Source organism: Pieris brassicae, chromosome 6 (genome assembly GCF_905147105.1).
Source record: "Pieris brassicae chromosome 6, ilPieBrab1.1, whole genome shotgun sequence".
In the NCBI taxonomy this organism is placed as follows: Eukaryota; Metazoa; Arthropoda; class Insecta; order Lepidoptera; family Pieridae; genus Pieris; species Pieris brassicae.
The window spans coordinates 15,656,086-15,677,300 of record NC_059670.1 but is presented as its reverse complement, the minus strand read 5'-3'; the positions used below and the strand labels follow the sequence as shown (position 1 = coordinate 15,677,300).

The 21,215-nt window shown below is 33.5% G+C and overlaps 1 protein-coding gene across 6 annotated transcripts in view; it reads right to left on the bottom strand.

Moving 5' to 3' along the window:
• Positions 1 to 814: 814 nt before the first annotated feature.
• Positions 815 to 21,215, bottom strand: part of LOC123711149 (proton channel OtopLc-like) — a 50,202-nt gene continuing 29,801 nt past the window's right edge. For all 6 annotated transcript variants that reach the window (XM_045663579.1, XM_045663580.1, XM_045663582.1 and 3 more), the window contains 6 exons: positions 15,936 to 16,053; positions 13,219 to 13,324; positions 10,271 to 10,450; positions 8,001 to 8,161; positions 6,816 to 6,978; positions 815 to 4,952 (listed from right to left, as the gene is read on the bottom strand). In XM_045663579.1, coding sequence (XP_045519535.1) covers positions 3,946 to 4,952; positions 6,816 to 6,978; positions 8,001 to 8,161; positions 10,271 to 10,450; positions 13,219 to 13,324; positions 15,936 to 16,053 — 1,735 coding nt within the window. In that variant the 3' untranslated portion in view covers positions 815 to 3,945. The remainder of the gene's footprint in view (positions 4,953 to 6,815; positions 6,979 to 8,000; positions 8,162 to 10,270; positions 10,451 to 13,218; positions 13,325 to 15,935; positions 16,054 to 21,215) is intronic.

Genomic DNA, 21,215 nt, shown 5'->3' with positions numbered 1-21,215 from the left:
CCGCGTGCACCAGATCATTCGTTGATAGTCTTAAAGAGAAACTTTGGAATACGAAACTTGTTTCGATTCGTGAAACGGAAAAGATTTAAGAGATGATACCAAGTACCAACGTAGCTTGAACTACTACTAACTACTACTAAGCATAGCGCTTTTTTCCAATATGACAAACATAAAAATAGGTACCATTTTTAATTATTGATACTCATAGTGAATATTTAAACAGTAATAAATATTTGACAGATTAGCGTTAGCGTAGATTATTTATATTTCATCAATTTTATCAAAGCCATTGTTTATGGGTACTTAAGGATTTAATGCCTTCTAAGATAAAACAGAACAATTGACATTTATTTTAACTATATAAATATTAATATAATATAATGTGTAAAAACTAATTTCAGAATTTGATTAAAAAAAACTGCTTGTATTAAACAACTCTGAGAAAGAGAATGTACTGTCATTAAATTCTGAGATAACAAGTATTCGATAATTAAATATTTAAGATATAGCTAATTATCGTAGTTCCAAGTAGTGGGTTTGTACCAAAGAAAGATACTGATTAAAGGAACCGGTATCTGCCTCGATTAATTAGAAAAAATGTTGTCAATTAAACTAATATTTCTTTTAATTAATACGCCTCATTACAAATGAATGAATCAAGCATCAAATAAACGACAGCGCCATCCGGAATAGTTTGAGGTATTGATTCATAGATGTCGCATCTAGTTCTAATCTTACGTGTTCATATAGACAAGAATCTTCAATTTTAAAATACAGACGTGATACAGGAGAATAAAGCAACGTAAATTTATTAAGATTTATTATCGTTCTTTTGCATAGTTGTATATATTTTAAGAATATTTTCAAGAAATTTCACAAATGCGTAGAATAATTATATGAAAATTTATAAACGTTAAACATCAAAGACACTTAATATCTATTCACATTATCAGCTAAACAAATAAATAGTGTACAAATACAATTCAAAACATTATTCTAGTATCACTATTACTTCATTTCAAACAAAATTATTGTAAATATCTTCAAAAATTGTATTATAAATATGGTTTAATTAAAATGTGAAAATGCTTCACAAATTATGTACAGTGTCATTCTGCCATTCGTTATAATAAGGGGTTCTTTAAGATACCAGTTATAATTAGTACAAGTCCCACTACTTGTTTTCTGTTGGACATAACAGTTCTTCTAATATAAACTTTACCGTGGAGGTTGGTCGTCAGTCTCGTCAAGCATGTTTTTTTCTGTGCCTGATTCAACAACTTTACCAGTCACACTATTTTCCACTCCCTAATTTTGCGAGGTCATAATTTTTCCCTTCCACCAACACGATTATTACCCTAGATTTTACCCATTCTAATGATTAGAAGGAGGTGGTAGCGGTCGTGGCGCAACACTTGGGTCGGGTACGCAACTTTTCGTTATTGAATGTATTAAAAGGTTATATAACTGAAAACTTATACCTTTATTTAACACACGAATGCCATTCGAATGTGTGAGTTTTCATACAAAAACCTATAGTTAATACGATTATACGTAACTATAGTTAGTATAAAGGTCTACTATGAGTTTGGCTATGCATTAAATGCTATTGTAAAATACGAATGTGTCAACAACTATTCCTTTAAAAAAAGTCATAGCGCCCTCTGTCGGCTACGCGAGATTGTAAGAACTTTCATACATGTAACGTATCTTTGTACGTTAGGGGTTTTAGGGGGTTACCTTGTCAAACTTATGGTAAAGCTAAAATTACCGTTCGCTACACCAACTAATTGCAATTACAACTGGTATCGTAATTATAGAATACGTGTAAATAAATCAAATATGACTTAACATTTAAATACAAAACTGACACGAAACAGCATACATAATTATACATAAACAAAACAATAAAAGATCATTTATTATCTTTTAAGGCTACAGTACAATTTAAAACGCCTATACGAATAGCGATTAAATAGTTACTTTAAATATATTAAAAACTACATTTTACATTGAGTATTAAATCTCAGAGTATTTAAACATACACTTATATAAATCTAACTTATTCAGAATCCTCGTTCCTTGTTTTGTCTCTTTTATTCAATCGTATTAATCACGAGAGTGATAAGGACCAAACATTAGCAATTTGAGTATGAATAAAGTTAGCATATTAAAGCAGTTTTTAAAAAGCGGTCTATGAAATACTTATTGCGAAAAACGTTTATACGAAAAGTGGTATTTACCATAGATTTGAGCAATAATAAAATTTTGTACAGTAAAAACTATTTTTCCCGAACTTTTTGTTAAGGTCACTATAGGTCTAACGTTTAGAAAAGATTGGTGTCTGATACTTTGGACTTTACGTCTACGTCTATCAAAAAATATGAATTACTAGCGGTAAAATTATTTATTGGTATAATAAGCTCCAAAATTACCAATATCAACTTTGGTGTTACATTTACTAACTACTGGGTCCATATTATTTATTGCTATGTTTAAAATTTTATCCAAAATACACTACAGAGTTTCAAATACCGCTAAAATGTTCTCAAATTCAAAATATTAAAAACTTAATAAATATTGGTGTATCAAAGTTGTTACAAAATTAGGTCGTCTATTTATTGTTCCCATTGGATTAAATAAATTTAAACAAATTCCATTTACGGTGTAAAAATTTGGTAATAGATGGCGTTATCTCGAGCGTCTAACCCCTTGAAAAGCTATTTTTTAATTCGGTTTTTACTTTACTTATTTATTATGAAAATACCACAATTATACAAATATTTTAATTTAAAATTATTCCTCATACTTTGCGAAACGCATATCGTGAAATTAAAAGTGTTTAATTCGTTGTGTATATGATAGTGTTATGTCCTCAACTGAGGTTAGACACTCAAGTTCTATGGGGTTAGTAAAGTTCTATCGAACGTACGAAAACTATCGCGTATTCTTCTAATATTAAACTTTTATCTGTCTTTATATTTAAATCATTGTTCAAGTGATGTCTTCAATTATCAATCCATACAACGTATACGTATAAAAAAATCAAAGTTCCATTTTGACCGAATAAGTATGCTTTAGACGCGACAGTTTTTGACTACTCGATGAACTTTATAGTAACCGTTAACCACGTTTTCATCTATTACGTATCAAATGGCGCATTCTGTATCGCAAAAATACAGCGGACAACGTTCCTATATAAAAATATAACCTATTGGAAGACATTTCCTTTGAATCAGTGTGAAAAATGTGGATTATGACTGACGTGGAATGTTCTAGATCTAATGTGTAACATGAGATATGAACACAGGAAAATGTTTAATCGCTTAATATTATAACAATAAACAGGCTGCTTAGACTACTTAAGAATATAAATATATTGCTTATTACACGAATCAAGATAAAAACTATACTCTCTATGTATGAAAGTTATGAGTGACTATTCGTATGGAATTTAAATAATCAGCAGTGCAATAATAGATTATTTATTTACGTTTTAAAATGTTAGAGGTCGCTTTTAAGCGCTCGTGTGTTGCCCACACACTTAAGCGCTTAAAGGCGACCTTTATAGGACAGCCCCGGTAATAATAATAATCTTGACTTATATAATGATGATGATATTATAAAAGTGAAATTCCCGTTCAAGCAGCCTGTATAAAATCCTAAACGCTAAAATTAAAATTCAACCCGTTCTAAATGCAAACTGAGACTAACAACATGAGTTCCTATTAAAGCGTCTAATAAAGCTACCAAATAAATAACACATTATACATCTACGCACAACTTAACATAGCGATAACTTCGGAACAAATATAAGTGCACTCGGAGACATGAAGTGAAACTTAGCTAAAATTTAATACAAAGAGTTGAATATGGCACTAATCTATGCGATTCGTACTTTTAAAGTATTCGCTTTTCACCAACGCGACCATCGACTGCAATGTGCTACATGTAGGCCGGCTTCATTTTATACGCTCGCTTCCAAATCTCGCATAGACAAACCGTCGAGTGGAATCTGTAGAAGATCGCGAGGGGCATAGATACGTGCGTTATTATCGTCCAAGCCCATAGACCGTAGAAATGCAGTTGCACCGGATGTGATTCCGCCCTCGACTTTTCTAGAGTATTTATGGCCCACATAGCAAGATTCGTCACCAATAGGAACGTGACTATCTCCCTTCCCGGTTTTTTCCGCAACTGTTCGGGAGTTTTTGCCGATCTGCGACTGGCGTCAAGGATGAACATAGTCTGGCACGTCGTTTGCACTAGGGACGACAGGGCCGTCACCAATATGAGTATTGTGTTCTTCTCGATGGTGAAATGACCACCGATAATCGTGAATGTACCGTAAATGAACATACCTGTTTGTGCCCCGACGAGGAGTATATTGTCCAATTCGAGGTTTCGATTGCCGTCGTACTTGAGATTTCTGACGCATACCATTCCCGCCAAACTGGCTATAGTGGTCATCGCATACAATCCCAATTCGCAAAGATTCACTTCTACCACCGCTAGGGTAGCGTAATCCTTCTTAGATACCAGAACAAAGAACAGAATGAGTGATATAATAGTTAAAACTAAAACGAAAATTCCGAAGAAAAGACCTTTGTGCGCCCGTGCACAGTCCACGCTGTACAAATGTGGGGACTTTTTGTACGCCAATCCTTCTAAGATCCGGGCCTTGGCGATGGCTTCGGCCACGTCTTTCGATGGGTATTTGGATATATTTTTCCACATGACGTATAAAATGGCCGCGCAGATCAGCGAGTATTCGATAGTACATGGAAAGAGGAATGGTGAAGCGTCTTGGACTAGAGAACCCATAATGTTCGTCCGGCGACATTCGAAGATGTGATGAGGGCCTTTAAGCCCGCGAGGAACACGGAGGTGGGCCGCCGCAGGATGTGATGGGGGGACTTCTGTTGCTAGAGACGCAAATGCCTTCTGGAACGCTGGAAAAATATTAAAGCTAAGTTAGTTAATTAATTTCACATTTAAATATGGAGAAATAATTAGAAAAGACAAGCTTGAAATAGACTCTTCAACATTGAATGACAAACATTTAATAAACATATAGAACTGTAATGTTAAGACAGTTAATCAATTTTTTTTTTATTAATTAAGTAAAAATTTTAAATTGTCAATTAAAAATAACGAGCTTCCCGATAAATGTAAGTCAATTATTTCGAAATGAGGCAACGCGTTGGCTCGATTATCTGTCACCGATCACTAGAATTTAGGTCGAGATGCCTTCCGGGGTCACATCGAAATGGTATCGGCATAACTCCACGAACACTTGACAAGGGTTACGAGAATTAAATATCCACCCAAGTCAAAAAGCTAAGTCGATAGGTACATAGATCCGAATAAATTGGAGCCAATTTTCGAATGTAAAACAAATTACAGGGGTCAGTATAGTGCATAAAGGATGAGGTTCGCTTCGATGAAATCCCTTTTGTTTTTACTGTCGAAAAATTGCTTCCCAATTTATTCACGTTCCGAAATGATGTACTGTATGCTTTTACCTTTTTAAATTTAATTTATCGATGAAGTTTTAATGGTAGCGCTCAATGAATGATTTCCCATTAGCTACGATAATCTAGTGGGTAACATTCAAACCGGTATCATTTATACTGATAAATGAAATGAGCTTAGTGACTACATCCCAATGAGACCGCACCCGTCACTGCATAATTAATTCAATTAAATGAACAAAGGAAATTATGCCCAGCCACAGAATTAGTGTTATCGAAACTTCCATTTCACCGTTTGCAAATATTATACGTATAACAATGTGACGTGTTTGAAAACAATTGAAATAAATGCTGGCATGTCACGCAAGTTTTAACGAGGATTCCTACAGACATTGTACCTTGTTACTATAATACAAAGGTTTACAAAGGATAAAAAAACTTTAGTTTTATCCTATAGAACGGAAACTATGACTATTAAAATTCTTGAAATAAATTTTTACTTCTAATACAATTTCATTTGACCTGCAAGATTAGTGAATTTAATTATTTATTTTAAGGATTTTGTTGTTTTTTATTAAATAATAACAATTTATTGACACCGACAGAAAATTCCCTAGGATGGTGAGAATGTTAAGCTAAAAGCAAGATGAATTGCGTTTAATTGTGATTGGCCAAACGGACGCATCGTGTCGCGTGTGACTGGGTTTTGTACAAGAAATGCTCTTGACCAATCACAATAGATTGGGACGCACAAGCGTTTCGTCATTCTAATATTCTCACATTATATGCCACTTTTTAGTGTATTTGGTCTGTTTTAAAGCGATTAAATTTTAAGCTATTTTATAAACATTGCTTTACGTCGAATTGACTGCCGAACCTATTTACTTAACCGGCATACAAATTCAATATACTAACGTCAGACGAATTTCAAAAACCTGAAGGTATATTTGTTTAGTGCTTACCTAGTTCTTGAATAGCTATTTATCGAAAAAGGTAGCATTAAGCTTCCATTGCGTGTAGTACCAAAATGATTAAAGATACGCAAAAATAATGACGAAATTAAATTAAAAAATCAGTAATTAAAAAATCTATGTGAAACCTGTTATCGTATTAAATTTGTTCTAAATTGCATTTGCGATAGTTTTTTTTTTTAATATTACCTTACCGAAATAAATACCAATTATTACAATAATTAAAATTTCAAGGCCCTAGACGACATTCGATTTAAAAAATAACTCTCCTGAGTCGAAAGAAAATCGCCACAAAATGGTTAAGTTACCACACATTATTCTATGCACGGGTCATTAAGGCGGACCGCCGGCAATACATTATATGACTTACCTAGTCTATGTGATAAACCAATAGTCTTGTTTTCGGGATCGTAGAACGTTAGTATCTCGTGTTTAGTCTCTTGCACGAGTACATTCAGCCATACGCTCAAATTAGTTCCCACCATATGCATTAAACCAAATCTTGCCGCTATTTTGTGTTTGTATACTTTCATCTGAAATCAATTTTTGCTGTTTAAGCCTAAAGAAAGGAGAAGAGGGGGCCGTGGGCACCCTAGAAAATAGAGGATAGAAGATGTAGAAGCGTTAAAAGGAAGTGAATGAAGTAAAAAAAAACAAAAAATGAAAAATTTGGAAAAAGCTGGAGAAGGCCTCTGATGGGGTTCCGATCAATGATACAGAAGGAAGATATGATAATGGGTACCAATAAAATGTTTCTAACAAATGTAAACTGTACACAGATTACATTTGTAAAGAATAAACGGGCTTTATTCTACTTTTAAATAGACTGGACCATTCTTCCTTCATTGTAAAAATTACATTTGATATCATTTATTCATTAGATTCCGCAATCTTTTTATGATATTTAACAACACACTCGAACGATCGAGCAATTAAGAGATAACAATTTTAGAAGATTTTTAATAGAGATAACAAATCATTTGATCTGCAAAAACAGCATTTTTTTAAAATCCTGTATTCATTAAATAGCACAAGAATATTCAACGCACTGACCAGTTCCCTTTAGCTATATTATTATGTATAATTCATATGTTAATTCTTCGACTTACTTCTAGACTAGACATTTTGAGCCAAGTGCAACTAGCTAAATCAAATACAGACATCGAAGGGACTACTCATATTGGTCTTAAAAACCGATAGTCGTAACAGCCGAAGACGTTGTTATTAAGTACCTAATACAACAGAATTCAGGCGGGACCATTGATTTTGGTCAATATAACCTGTATGTAAAAATAAACGATGTCGTCTCTAAACGGTTTTGACCTAAGACCTAAAAAATAATTGCTAAGCTATATCTGTAAATCTTGGATGTAATCAATTTATATCCTTTCTTTCTATCAAGTTTTGCCCACGCTCTGATGAAAAGTCACGGAAGAGCTCTTTGATAAGACAGTAAATAGATTTTTATTTATTTCTAAATATTTAACTATAATGTTTAGAAATCGCCATTGATAACGACAATGAACTCAAATGTTTGTCTAAAAGTAAAACTTACCTCATTGTTGAGAAAGATGAAATACATCTGAATGAAGATGAAGGCCATTCTAGTAGCAGGAGTGAGCGCGAGGAGGACGTTGTGACAATTCGTGTTTCTCTCCAGTTCCCAGTACTGGCCAAACTCTAGGCCCGAGTAGATCATAGATCCGATGCCAAAAGCTGTAATAAGTTATAATAATATCTTATCGTTGGCCTAGTGCTAATCGTATAACCATGTTTTACAAGCGTAAAGAGAGCAAGTTCCATCTATGCACAGCTGAGAATCAAACACACGACCGAGGGTTTGAAGGTCACCCACTCGGATTAATAACAGTAGCTGAGTTTCATCATCGGACGTCAAGATAGAATACGAAATACCATCCATATCACCTCAGCGTACCTTTAAAAGGCGGGCAACTTGCGAGCCTCGTGGCAATGTGAGTATCCATGGGCGGTGGGTGGTATCACTTAACATCAAATGAGCCTCCTGTTATATAAAAAGATGACCAAATTCCCTTTAATCATTTTCTATTGCATTACCGTATCATTAAAATAAGTCTCGCGTGCGTGAACATATGTTCTCATATGGTAGCGTTTAGACTAGCAAACTGAAAGTGTCTTTCGGAAAACGGCATGTTTATATTGAAAATGCTTTTGGAACGTTTTGTCCGACTGATAGAGAGCATAGAGTTTCTATATTTACCGTGAAATTGCTAACTCGGAGTGAACTGCACTATACTGTTTGTTTTATTATATTTATACATACGTATTGTATTATATTCATTGTTGTCTATAGTGACTAAACGTTTGGTTTAAAACAAAGTGTTGGTTAAAGAGTGATGGAGAGTTCGTCCATTCTACGTTTGCACGTTAACTAGCAGTAAATGTTAAATTAGATATAATTCATTTTTCATGGACGTTCATAAGTGTACATTACACATGTATGAATAAATAAGATTTTGATTATATTAAATGTATACATGTATACAGAAAAATCCTGTCTTAGTTGGAAACGCAAAATGGGAATCACCTAGTTGCAATAATCCATTTGCTTTGAAAGGCACAGAAGGCTTATTCCCTACGTGCCGATAACAAAAAATCATCTCATAAATATTTAACTACTTACGGAGGAAGTGGCATCTGTCTGCTGACCCTATGCCTTCTTAAGAGTATTCCATTGAAATAACTAACAAACGTTGATTGATAAAAGTAATATTAAAGTATAACGTAAGTTTGAACAGTGTTTTTAAACCAACCCGTAAACACGCACACACCAATAACTTTTTTTTTTAAAATTGGATACAACGGAATTGTGCTTTAAGGTTTAAACGTGTTTTCGTTTTGCTTTGCCAGTAACAAGTTAAACAAAATAAATTCGATGTCAAACTGTGCGACTAAACGTAATTCGTGGAAAGAAGATTAAACTGAAAAGTTTGTGAAGTGTCCGCCCGGATTAACAATTCGCTCGACTGAAACAGTTGGTCCTTGTTTTTACTCTCGGTATTGTTTAAAACTTAATGTTTAATTATATGTTCTATTAAAAGTCAATTTAATCTATGATAGTTTTCTTTTTATACATTATATATTTATTTCTGAGTTTTCTTGCACGTCTTATGCACATAGATGATTATATTTATCATAAGTAATGTACCTATATGCGACTCATAACTAGTGCGTTAGAGTCATGGCTGGATAAACTCCAATAGACTTTTCTTTATCTCATACGGTAAAATAAATCGTTATAAAGTAACAAAAGAGTTTTTATACCAAAACATTGTCGATTATTAGCATTTGAGAAAAAATGAAAACATACAGAAATCTAAGGCCATAAACTAAGAATAGAGGCACTACTAGAGAACCAAGGCAATACTACTTTTTCATTATACTTATGACGTGTATCAAAAACAAATGGTCATATCTAATAAATTTTTATATTGTTAGTTTTAACTTTTGGCCGAGTTAAAGTTTTGTCCCGAATACCAATACAATAACAAGTAATGCCTGTCTCTAAATTATCAGTATCAAATTTTATTATAATATTGTTTATTATAGTTATACATCTATTTATTTCTAATATACAAATATACAGTATTTACAATATTGTTGAAGTTAAAGAAGTACCTGTTCAATGTATTTGATTTTTGTGATGAAACCCGTTAATTGATATACTAGATAAACTACTATATAAGTTGCACTTTCTCTCTTTTTTCCTTATAGAAATCTCTGATTAGGAATAAGTCCGCCAGTTGCCTTTCTAAGTTGTTACCTTACGAATTAGTAAATACATACCAACTGCACCCATTCTCAAATAAAAACTGCCATAGTGGTGTGTTCTCGATGTGAGCGCGAACCCCAAAGAGAGTCGTTTGCCCAAGTACTGCGGCGGGACGTGGGCTGCGGTCGCCGTACTGCGCTCTGTTCTTGATGAACAGGAATCTGATTCTGATTGAGATGAGCTTGTGTCGGACTCTGTGGAACAACAAAAACACTTTATTAGATAGTTTTCGAGCAAAACGGAATAGTGTTTATTGCTTTCTGAAATTCAGTCAGAAAATAATCGGTCAAAAATTTGCAGTTTAAAACTATTAGGGTACATTTTAATATGTTCGACATAAGCCACTGATAACCTTAGAATAAGAACTAAAACAGTAATTATATAAAAATACATACATTTTATCCAATGTCTAGTACATTATTATTAACTAATTACAATTATTAATACAAATCAACCATACATAACAATACCAGAGACAAATGCTACATACCGCCATTGTTATATTAAACTAAGTTAACACTAAAATAGACATGCGTTTGAATATGTAGTTGGTAAAATCTTAGAAATTAAGAAAATTTAAAGCTGATATGAAAATAAAACAGATTAAACACAGGTCATTATTTTCAAGAACAGAAATAGAAAGTTAATAAAAATATCAAGATTTATTAATGAAAACGCTCAAATCCCGGGCGGAAATAAGATCGTTTTTAATTGAATTTGCTCGAGTTTATCCCAATACAAATCGTTACTTGAAGTAAGCGCCACCTATTTATAATTTGGTAAAACTTTTATAAGATATACGATGCTTCCTAATTGACTGGTTCAAAAAAACTACGGCACAGTTAAATAAGTCCTTATATTTGCCAACACGATCTTACTTACAGATTACAGAAATATATTGATTGTTATCGGATCTTATATCGCAAGGATTACTATCGCTTATAAAGAAAACATTCGATTCGGGATCAACTTTAGAGATGAGAATTACACGCTGAAGCTCAAACATTTTAATTATTTATCAAAATAAGCCTCAAATTTGTGCCCTAAATAAAAATGACAAAATATTCTTTAACGCTTACACCGCGTGTAGAATATTAAATCTGGGCCGCAAACGATAACATAGATTCAAACAATGTAACTCGAAATTTAAGTATGGCGACGAGACCGTAGTTTCTTGCGGTATAGATTCAATAGCAACATAGCTCAGCAAAAGTTATATCTCGCCAGGTAGACGGAGAAAATTTACTTAAAATCGAGATGAAGTTTACTTAACTTAAATTGAAACATGGGTCGTATCGAATAACGGAAAACTGTAGAACGTTAGGGATGTAACTATATTTTTCTTTTATAAATGTTATGTATTTTATTTTAAAAATTAAAATGTTTTGCTTATCGCCTGTTAGTTTCAAGCATCAATTGTCATTTTAATCCATTGTTCAAAATATTATTAATCAGTCTAATTTCGGTATTTAAGAAAAAAATAAATAATAATTAAAACATAATAAAACTATTTTAAAGTTACAAATAACAAACTGATAATAAAACTGGTATTTAAAAACGTATTTTACGTTGGAGCCTGGACCGGCGCTTTATAGTCCGAATCCGGTCCTTACATATGAAATTGGTGTTTTGTATGGGAGGAACAAAAAGTCGAATATATTTAAATATAATGTATTTAATTAATCAAAGTATAAGCCGCTATCTTTTCCATCATGGTTTGCATTTGCTAACAATAGACATCAGTAGAAATAGACTGGCCAGATTTGAGAAAACTGCAATGAACAATACCGGCACTAGTCCACCAAACGCTTACAAGTAACTTTTTTGGGGTTAATTTTCGCTTGGGGCAGCATTTGGCTGGCTGGCCATCTGGCTGGATCCAACCATTGCGCTGAGCGCTTCCGATTATCGTAAAGAATCCATTTTTCATCACAGATAATGATTCGGTTTAAAATACCTTCATTATTGTGCCGGTTCAGTAATGTAACGCAGCAGTAGACGCGCGTTTGCCGGTTTGCTTCAGTCAATTCGTGAGGTACCCACCTTTCAAGCTTTTTAATCTTCCCAATTTACTTCAAGTGAATTAAAACAGTTTTATCACTAACACCGCAGCCTGCAGCTAACTCTAAACTTCCATAATAGCCTTCAATACTTCATTATCAACTTGGGTCTCAGGCCGTCCACGGGGCTTGTTCTGCAGGTCGAAGTTTAAAGAACGAAAACGTTGGAACCAAAAACAAACTGTGTTTTCTTTTGCAACATGACCGCCATACACATCATTCACCTTCGAGTCGTTTCCGCAGCACTAGTGCCACGGCGGAACTCGTACTCGTAAATAATGCGATACTTTATGTTTTCCATTTTGTAAAATGAGTGACGCAAACAGAAAAAAACAAATGAACGACGGTCATCGTAGCACAAATACATGAGTAAATAGCTGTACAAATTTGAATTTGGAATTCCTTACCAAAGAGGAGAACATCGTGATTAAAGTGGCCAGTACGAAATACGCCAATTTCATATGTAAGAACCTAATATTTGATTCTAATAACTACATTGTTGTTTCTTCATGACTGCATAAACACAATTTGACAACTAAGCATTAATGCTAAAACATTAGGACCGTAAATATCAACAAACCAGTCTTAACTATAAAACTATAATTTGTAGTAGTAACTGATTGTAGTATTAACAAAGTTAAGATTACTATAGTAACAATAAAATACAGAAAATAGTCACGATAACGTTATGATTTATATACTAAAATTGATGTGTCTAAGCCTTCTTTGAGAAACCAAGCAATCCAAAAATTATTAATATTTAAATATTATTTGAACCAGTAGTTAAACCATTATCGCGTTCAAACGCTTGATCCATATTGTTATAGATATGTTTCATTTAATTAATTCAAGCAAGATTAGACAGGTTCCAACGTCAATACATATTTACAAAATATACTCACTGGTCACAACGGTGTCAGGTGCGTTGCGGGAGCGGTCTCGTAGTAACGCGGCGTACATATATAACAGGAACACCATACTACCTATGTACAGGTATAAGTAGAAACCCTGGACAAAAAAATATACATTAGCTATACGTTAAGAAAACACTTTTTAATGTTTGTTTAGATTTGATTACAGCGGGCGTGGTCACGGTGACGTCGTCGTGGTCACGGTGACGTCGTCGTGGGCACGCAAAACGTCGGAAAAAAAAAATTATGTAAATAATTATAAGTTTATAATAATAATACATAGCTTCAATCCGTTTAAAAAGTGTTTTCTTAATGTGTAAAAGACAATACGATTAGCTATACCTGTGAAAATAACAGATTTTCATATTTATCACTATTTCGACTTGGCTTCATTTCAATATCGTACTAGTAACGAATTGTAGATTGTCTATGAGAAACGGCTGTTAAATGCGCGCTTTATAGATAACGACTCGTAGCAAATACTAATTTTATGAATACAAAATAGCATTAGGTGTAATGATAACATTTATTGTTATTTTTATATGCCATACTTAAGTTAGTACGCGCGAAAATATGAGATTAAATTTTTGTGCAATACTATCTACTAAAAAGTAGACTTCATTCCGTACACATATCTAAAGAAATCCTAGTGTAAATTGAATCAAGTTTCAATGTGGTGCATGTCGACACTGCAACACCTGCATGAGAAGCCTTTCATATGTTACCTACTATTTTGACTGCACTATCCGTGGCGTTATTACGGAACGAAGCAAGTAACTAATCGTACAATTCGGAACGCTTATACATTGTCATTCATTATTTATGTCATAGTAAAGTAGTTAGATCAGAGAGTTAATTAAATATCTAGACAATTAATAAATGTCGATATTCAATCAAGTCGCTAGCATTTTGATTTAAATAAAGGAGCGTCGAAAACGTTTAACTTTCTGTCTGACCGAAAGCCAGCGTGTTGAATAAGAATATAAAACAAGATGGTAAAACAAGACTCCGCCATGATTATTTCATTTGTTACTGTTATTTCGGTGTGACCGTGAAGAACTGAGAGCTTGGATATTCCGTGTTTTGCTTTATTGTAAATGGTTAGGTTAGGTTAGTCTTGTTGCCTAGGATCGTTTAGGAAACTCGTTAAACGTTTCGTTCACTCACTTGTCTGACGGAACTTTAGCGACTTGATTGAATATCGATTTTTAATTAACTGTCTAGAGATTCAATTAATTCTCTGATTTAACTACTTTACTACGACATTTACATTGACTATTATTTGAAAATGGACCGACTTGGAAGCAAGTGCTCTCTGGCTTGGTGTAATCGAGAAAAGCCTCGGTGCACGCTGAAGTTAGAATTAAATTGAAAGGTGTAAAACGCTAGTGAAAGTGGCTACTACAATTATAAAACAAATTCGACGATTTTCTCTTCCAACTTTATAATCTATAATTCATATATTCTATGCTTATAGCAATTGTGAGTTACTTTTTAAGACAAACCAAATTCTTTGACTCAATAATTGGCACAAGAAAAACATTCAAAATACTAGAGCGTTTTTTGACGACGAAATCCGTTATTGTTTAAAAAACATCAGAATATCAGACTGAAAAAAACTCTTGAAAAACTTCAAAATCGACGACGTGTCAGACAGAGGGTTGATCTACTTGTCTATGAAATAAAAGTGATCAAAGAAACGGATGCAATCTGAAACTCACTCACGAGTCACGTGGTACGAACTCAATATTGATATCCTGCAGTACCGATCGCATTTAATGCGACTAGCAGTTTCGTAATAAGACCGCGGATTAAGGCATATCGTGCAGCTTGTTACTAATTACTCTTACAAAACATGTTTGCGCAGCTCACGTTGTAAATTCAGTGTGTTTTTAACAAAACACTTCCAAACACAATATCGTCTTGTTTTTAGGTTTTATGAAAGATAGGGATTTTTATTCGAGACGGTTGTTTTTAAATATTTATTATAAGCTACTCGAGACAAAATAAATGTGTAAATACGTATTTGGTTAAATAATTATTAGTATGGTTAATGGCATTTAAATTGACTACGATTATAGAGAGATATAAGAGTTAGTTATACGATAGTTAAAATTATTATTTTCGAAGTGAAACTGAAGGCGCATGAAGGTAAAATTTTGACGGAATCGTCTTGAAGATGTACAGCGTTATTGTCGAAAAAAGGGAGAGAGCGATTGAGACCGATTGAGAGAGAGTGAGAAAGGGAAATCGAGAAAATATATTGCTTGATGTAATCGTTTAGTAGTATTAGAACTTTAGATGGCAATTGTGTCGCATAACGTCTTGTGCAGTAAATAAAATTAACGCAGATTCTTTATTCATTTATATCATCATTAGCACGTATAAAGTGTGTAAACAGTATGAATATAGATTTACAAATACATGGAATGATCACATACTGATATATGATCATCTAATGGGACTTTTACCTTAGTAATAAGTTATTTACAAAGAAGTTACACTTCTGACATGTGTACTATCTATGCTCGAACTTTTTTTATTTATCAGCAATTTTGACTTTTATATGTATATACATTTGCAAGATGTTTTCATCTATGTACTTTTCGTAGGGTTGGCGCTATTTGTCTTGAAGTTTCAGTTACATTTTTTCTGGATTCTTATTTTTTTGAACATTTTTTCCAATGGGACATGGGAACAATTATTACCTCATAAAACGATGGTGGGATGTATGTAGATATGACTTCAGCCATTGGAAAAGCTATGCCCATCACAACCAGTAACTTCCCATATAATGCAGATAAGGTCGTAGCAAAGGCTTCACTCCTGTAACAACATACAATGTTAAGTAGTCGATTAAAATATTTTATGAAGTTTAAAGTTAACCGCTGTTGGTTCAAAGTCTGTATTCTAACAACGATAACACAGTTTGATTAGCCTGTCTTGCTAGCATGATTGATTTCATTAAAAAAATTGATTCTCAAATACGCAAGCTTCACTGTTAAAATTAGTTAGTATATTGATTTATAAGTCCTAAAAGTACACGTATGTAATAATGACATCACAAATTTTACACACATACACATTGATTATTAGAACATAGGTATTTCAAATTTGGCATAAAAACTAGATTACAAACACACGCCAACAACAACAAAAAACTATCTGGAGCAGATATATGGAATATGGATAGAATATATTTTTTTATTAGATGCGACTTGATTTTATTTTATAACTAGGTTACATACAAACCACTTATACTAGGTTAATCTCGTGGGATCTATAAATGCACAATCATTCAATTATCACAATATTATTTGTTTTAAATGCGTAGGAAACGTTCACTGAATGACTGAGTCATGAAAATTAAACTCAATCAAAATACAAATATTTCCTTGGTTCGATCAAAAAGATCGCAAAACAGCGCGGCAAACTACTTGTACTTTGTTACCAGTGAGACTGATTTACATTAAGCATAATTTATATATTATCAAATTTTCGAGTTAAATGGTGTGTATTGAATTGTAATAATTAGGATCAGAAGCCTGGTAATCATTAAATACGACGCGCCATGTGTCAAAGCATGTTACGAGTGAATGATTTTGTATTTCGAATTTAGAACACAATGTTTGGCTTTTCAGTGATTTTAAAACCTAATCCTCTTTCTATCGTATGTTTCGTACTCTATAAATGCTTATTTTGAATTGATTCTAAAACAAGTATATATTTTATACCTATCATTTTCTCTTCAGTGTTAGAAATTAATAAATTTGAAATACTCATGAATTCATTAAACTTTATACAACTTCCAAAATTCAACAGCAATCGTATCTAGATAACATAAATTTCATCCACTACAAGTGAAACCGCAGACGGAAGCTAGTAATAAATTGTGATTTTTATTTTAATTATTAATTAAAAATCTGGGCCGGCATGCCCTTATCAGACTCGTTAAAGCGAGCACGTGAGAAGAGATTCATTAGTCTGTGTTGATGCATTATAGCCCTTCGTACTTTGCCATTGAGTTTAATTCTATGATTCATCAACTTATGCTACACTGGAGTAATCTGTTTTAATAATACAAGAATAAGCTTTTATCGCTACTTCCACGCCTTCGCTCGTCACAAGTGGTCCCTTGACGTTTAAGAAATACGTTTAAGACATCTTTATTTTTAATCATGAAAGGAAAATGGAGTTAATAACATTCGGTGTTACTGTTTATTGTATGTCAAACTCTAATCCACTTAAGAGCTTTTGAATAAAGTATAAAACGAAGCTTTTTAATATTACTCTTTAGCGCTTTGAATTCTCTAAAGTAGGTCAGTACTCCTGTAAATTTATAAGTGGAATTGTTTTTACATTTCTATTAGATATGGTGTATATTATTATCTTTATACAAATTAAGGTAAATTGTTAAATTATAAACTGTTTGTCTCATTATCTCGTGAGATCATAATACAATACAGTTATTTTCAAGGTAGAACGACAAGCACCAAGGACAGCACTAAATAACCGGTGACCAAAAACTGTAGACCTCGTCAGCATTGTTCGTAACAACATTATTTAACTGCAATCTAACATAAAACTTGTACTACCGAGGTGTCTTAAAGTCTGGTCTCGGCACCCTCTCTCCCTCGGGGTAGGCCCCTTCCCGAACAAGCTCCGTTACCATGACAACCGCGTGTTATTGGCTCCCTGCTATCCTAACGATACCTCCAAAACATACATCTACACAAAAGGACGGGACCTGGTTTTCGAGAGATTCTCCTTGCGTTGTTCCACTTTTAACTTGCAGTTGAATGAACGCACTTGAATACGAATTATTCTGCAAGTAGTTAGGAGGGATTCATATCATACAATACTCGTCTCGCAATTTAGAATCGTTTTGGGATGTAAGAATGGAACAAAGAGATCTAAAATTTTCATTTTCATACGTCTTATATCACAGCTACTTCGGCCAAAGTATTCGCTCTAGTTTAGAAAGAATGTTTCCTAAAGAGAAAGAAATGAAAACCGCCAATATGCTTTGTAAGAAAATACTAATATAATTTTCCATAAACGGTAATTCGGAGTTTTAAAGTATATTCATACATGAATAACATATTTTATGGGACCGGGAAAGTTCTTAATAAATAGTATTTGCATGGCATTATCGAATAGTTTTAATAAAGTGATTGTAATATTTTAGCAGTATTAGGCCATAAAAACAATTCAACCCCTATGATAAATGTGAATGATGTCATGTATATGAACAGAAAAACCGACAAAGGCTTTTTAAGAAGATTTTGCGCACGTAATATATGAATCTATATATGCTACCATTTTACTCTATATATATTGGCTTTATAACATTCTATTGTCTCACCGGTTGACCCGACAAACTATTTCAATAAGTTTCACGTATAATATAACATTCGCAAATTTTTATATATAAATATTCCACTACGAAAAGTTAACACTACTAAAGGTACGAAAAATTCCACCGGATTGATGACCTATTTCCACAGTCGAACAAAGAATGTTTGATGGACTAGTAGGCTTTGCAAGGGTCGCATCGAAAATAAGAAAGTAGGCTACATAAGGAGTCCATTTCGATTGGAGCAATTCTCACTACTCAACGATAACGGGTCTACTTCAACTAACGCTCAGCTAACTAATCATTGCACTTACAAGATAACATTGCACTTATAAGTGGTAGTCCACATAATTAACATGGGCCAGAAAACAGAGAATTCCCATTATCTAAGCTTCTAGAAGAACTTTATGTGGAATTATTTTGCTCGCACGCGGATATAGCCTATTACGTATTTAGAAATAGGTTAAACTTAAAGCTTTGAAACAAAGGCTTTTGCACGGAAAGAAGAAAAACTGTGCGAATACACAATGTTTCTTTAAGGTTTTAATACCAAGGTAAGCGTTTATGTCCCATGCCATGTAATAACAATAATTACAGGTTCTACCTTGTATTGTAAAGTTTGGAATCCAGATACTAAGGTGACCTTTTCGAAAAACGGATCAGTAACATGAAAACCCAGTTTCCAACTCGTAACTACATACATTATGTATCGTTATTTAGTACAGAATATATATCTAAAATATATTTCCTTTAATTATTAAATTAAATAAAAGTTATGATAGCAATAACAATTTATAACCTACAATATAAACCCTTTTTTAATTTTGTCCACGCTATTAAAGAGATGCCAATACTAATAATGATAACAAAAACAACAATTCTCTTAAAAATAGCTAATTAGGTAGTACAACAGATGTTCTGCTTCAATAAATCAAATAATTGGGAAAAAAATCAACCTGGTAATAATAATATAAATAAAAGAAAAATGTGTTTCTTGTGTTGTCAAATTGAAAACAATTTAATACCTAGGTAACACTGAAAATGTTTAGAAAATGAAAAACAGCTTAATGTAGAAAGTTGTCAATACTTTTATTGTTTTTCGAACTAATCTCCGTTCCTCTCTAAACATCTTTGCATTCGATGGAACCACTGAGAAAAACAGTGACCTCATTCTTCCTAAGGGGTGAGTATGGCATTTTCATACGCTTTCACCGCATCTTCAGGGCTCGTAAAGCGAATACTTCGAATTTTATCTTTAGTTCTTCAAATTAATGAAAGTCGTCGGGCGCCAAGAACCTCTATTAGTATCAGTTTATTATCTCGATACTTGCTATAGTCAAATATTCAACAGTCTGTTTAGCGGAGTGCGCTGAAGCATTGTCGTGATGAAGGAGACGCTTGCTTCGTAGAAGGGCGCTGCTGTCAACAACAGGAAAAAAACGATTGACAATCAGTCTGCAGTAACTGTCCTTCTATCTTCTAGCACGACTGTCGCGAAATGACCTTTCCGATCAAAGAATGAGGCAATGATATTTCATGTTGACTTCTTCCTTAGTTCTTTACCTTAGTTGGCGGATACTCGAAAGGAAACACCCACTGAGCTGATTGTCTTTTGGTTTCGGATTCGTAGCAATTTATCCAGCTTTCATCACCTGTGACGATGTCAAATACAGCATTTGAGTCACCGCCGTTGAACTTATCTTATACATTTGGCGACACCAGTCCATGTGAAAGTGTTTCTGGTCGTCGATTAAAGTATGGGGAATCCATCGGGGACAAAGCTTCCTGACGCCTAAGAGTTCGTGTAATATTTTTTTAACTTGACTTATACCAATGCCTAGACTTGCCCGTATTTGCTGATAGGTCACTCTCTTATCTTCATCTATCATGCGTCACACAGCACTGATATTACCTTCAGTAGACACTGTTAAAGGGCGAGTCCACGCGTAAACTCGTTAAACCAATTGTAAATAGTGGCACGAGATGAGGCTTCATTAGGAAATGCTAATCGCAGCCTATCATAGCTTTGTTGTTGAGTAAGCCCACAACGAAAGCGCGAAAATTTTCTCGCGTTAAGTTCATTTCCACGTGAAACAAGAGTTTTAGATTTGCCGCCAATTCACAAAAACAAATAACAAATGCATGCAATATACTACATTAGGTTACCAAAGAGTTCTAAAATTAAAATTCAAAAATGTTTCCATTAGCAACGTTTCTAACTGGCCAGTTCTAAACATTTTCAGTGTTACCCACGCATGTATAAGATTTAAACCCTTTTAAATGAAGAAATACCTACCTATCTACTTTTAACTAATTTCTATGAGGCATCATTTAAGACATTTAATGTTTAAGTAAATAAATTTTAAAGGTAACGTGTCTTGATACTATTTTCGAGTTACGCGTGTACTGCGCATTTGATTAACGGATATAAACTCGAGTTTATTACGTTGTATAATATGTCACATTTTAAATGAAATTTCATAAGGTTTTTGCTAAAGTTCTAAGGGGTACAATATGCGTTTAACATATTCAAATTTCCTATCTGAACATAAGCATCTATCCAAAGCGGAAAAAAAATGAAAAGCGAACCTCCCCCCGACCTAAACATATTCAATCAATAAATCAATCAAAA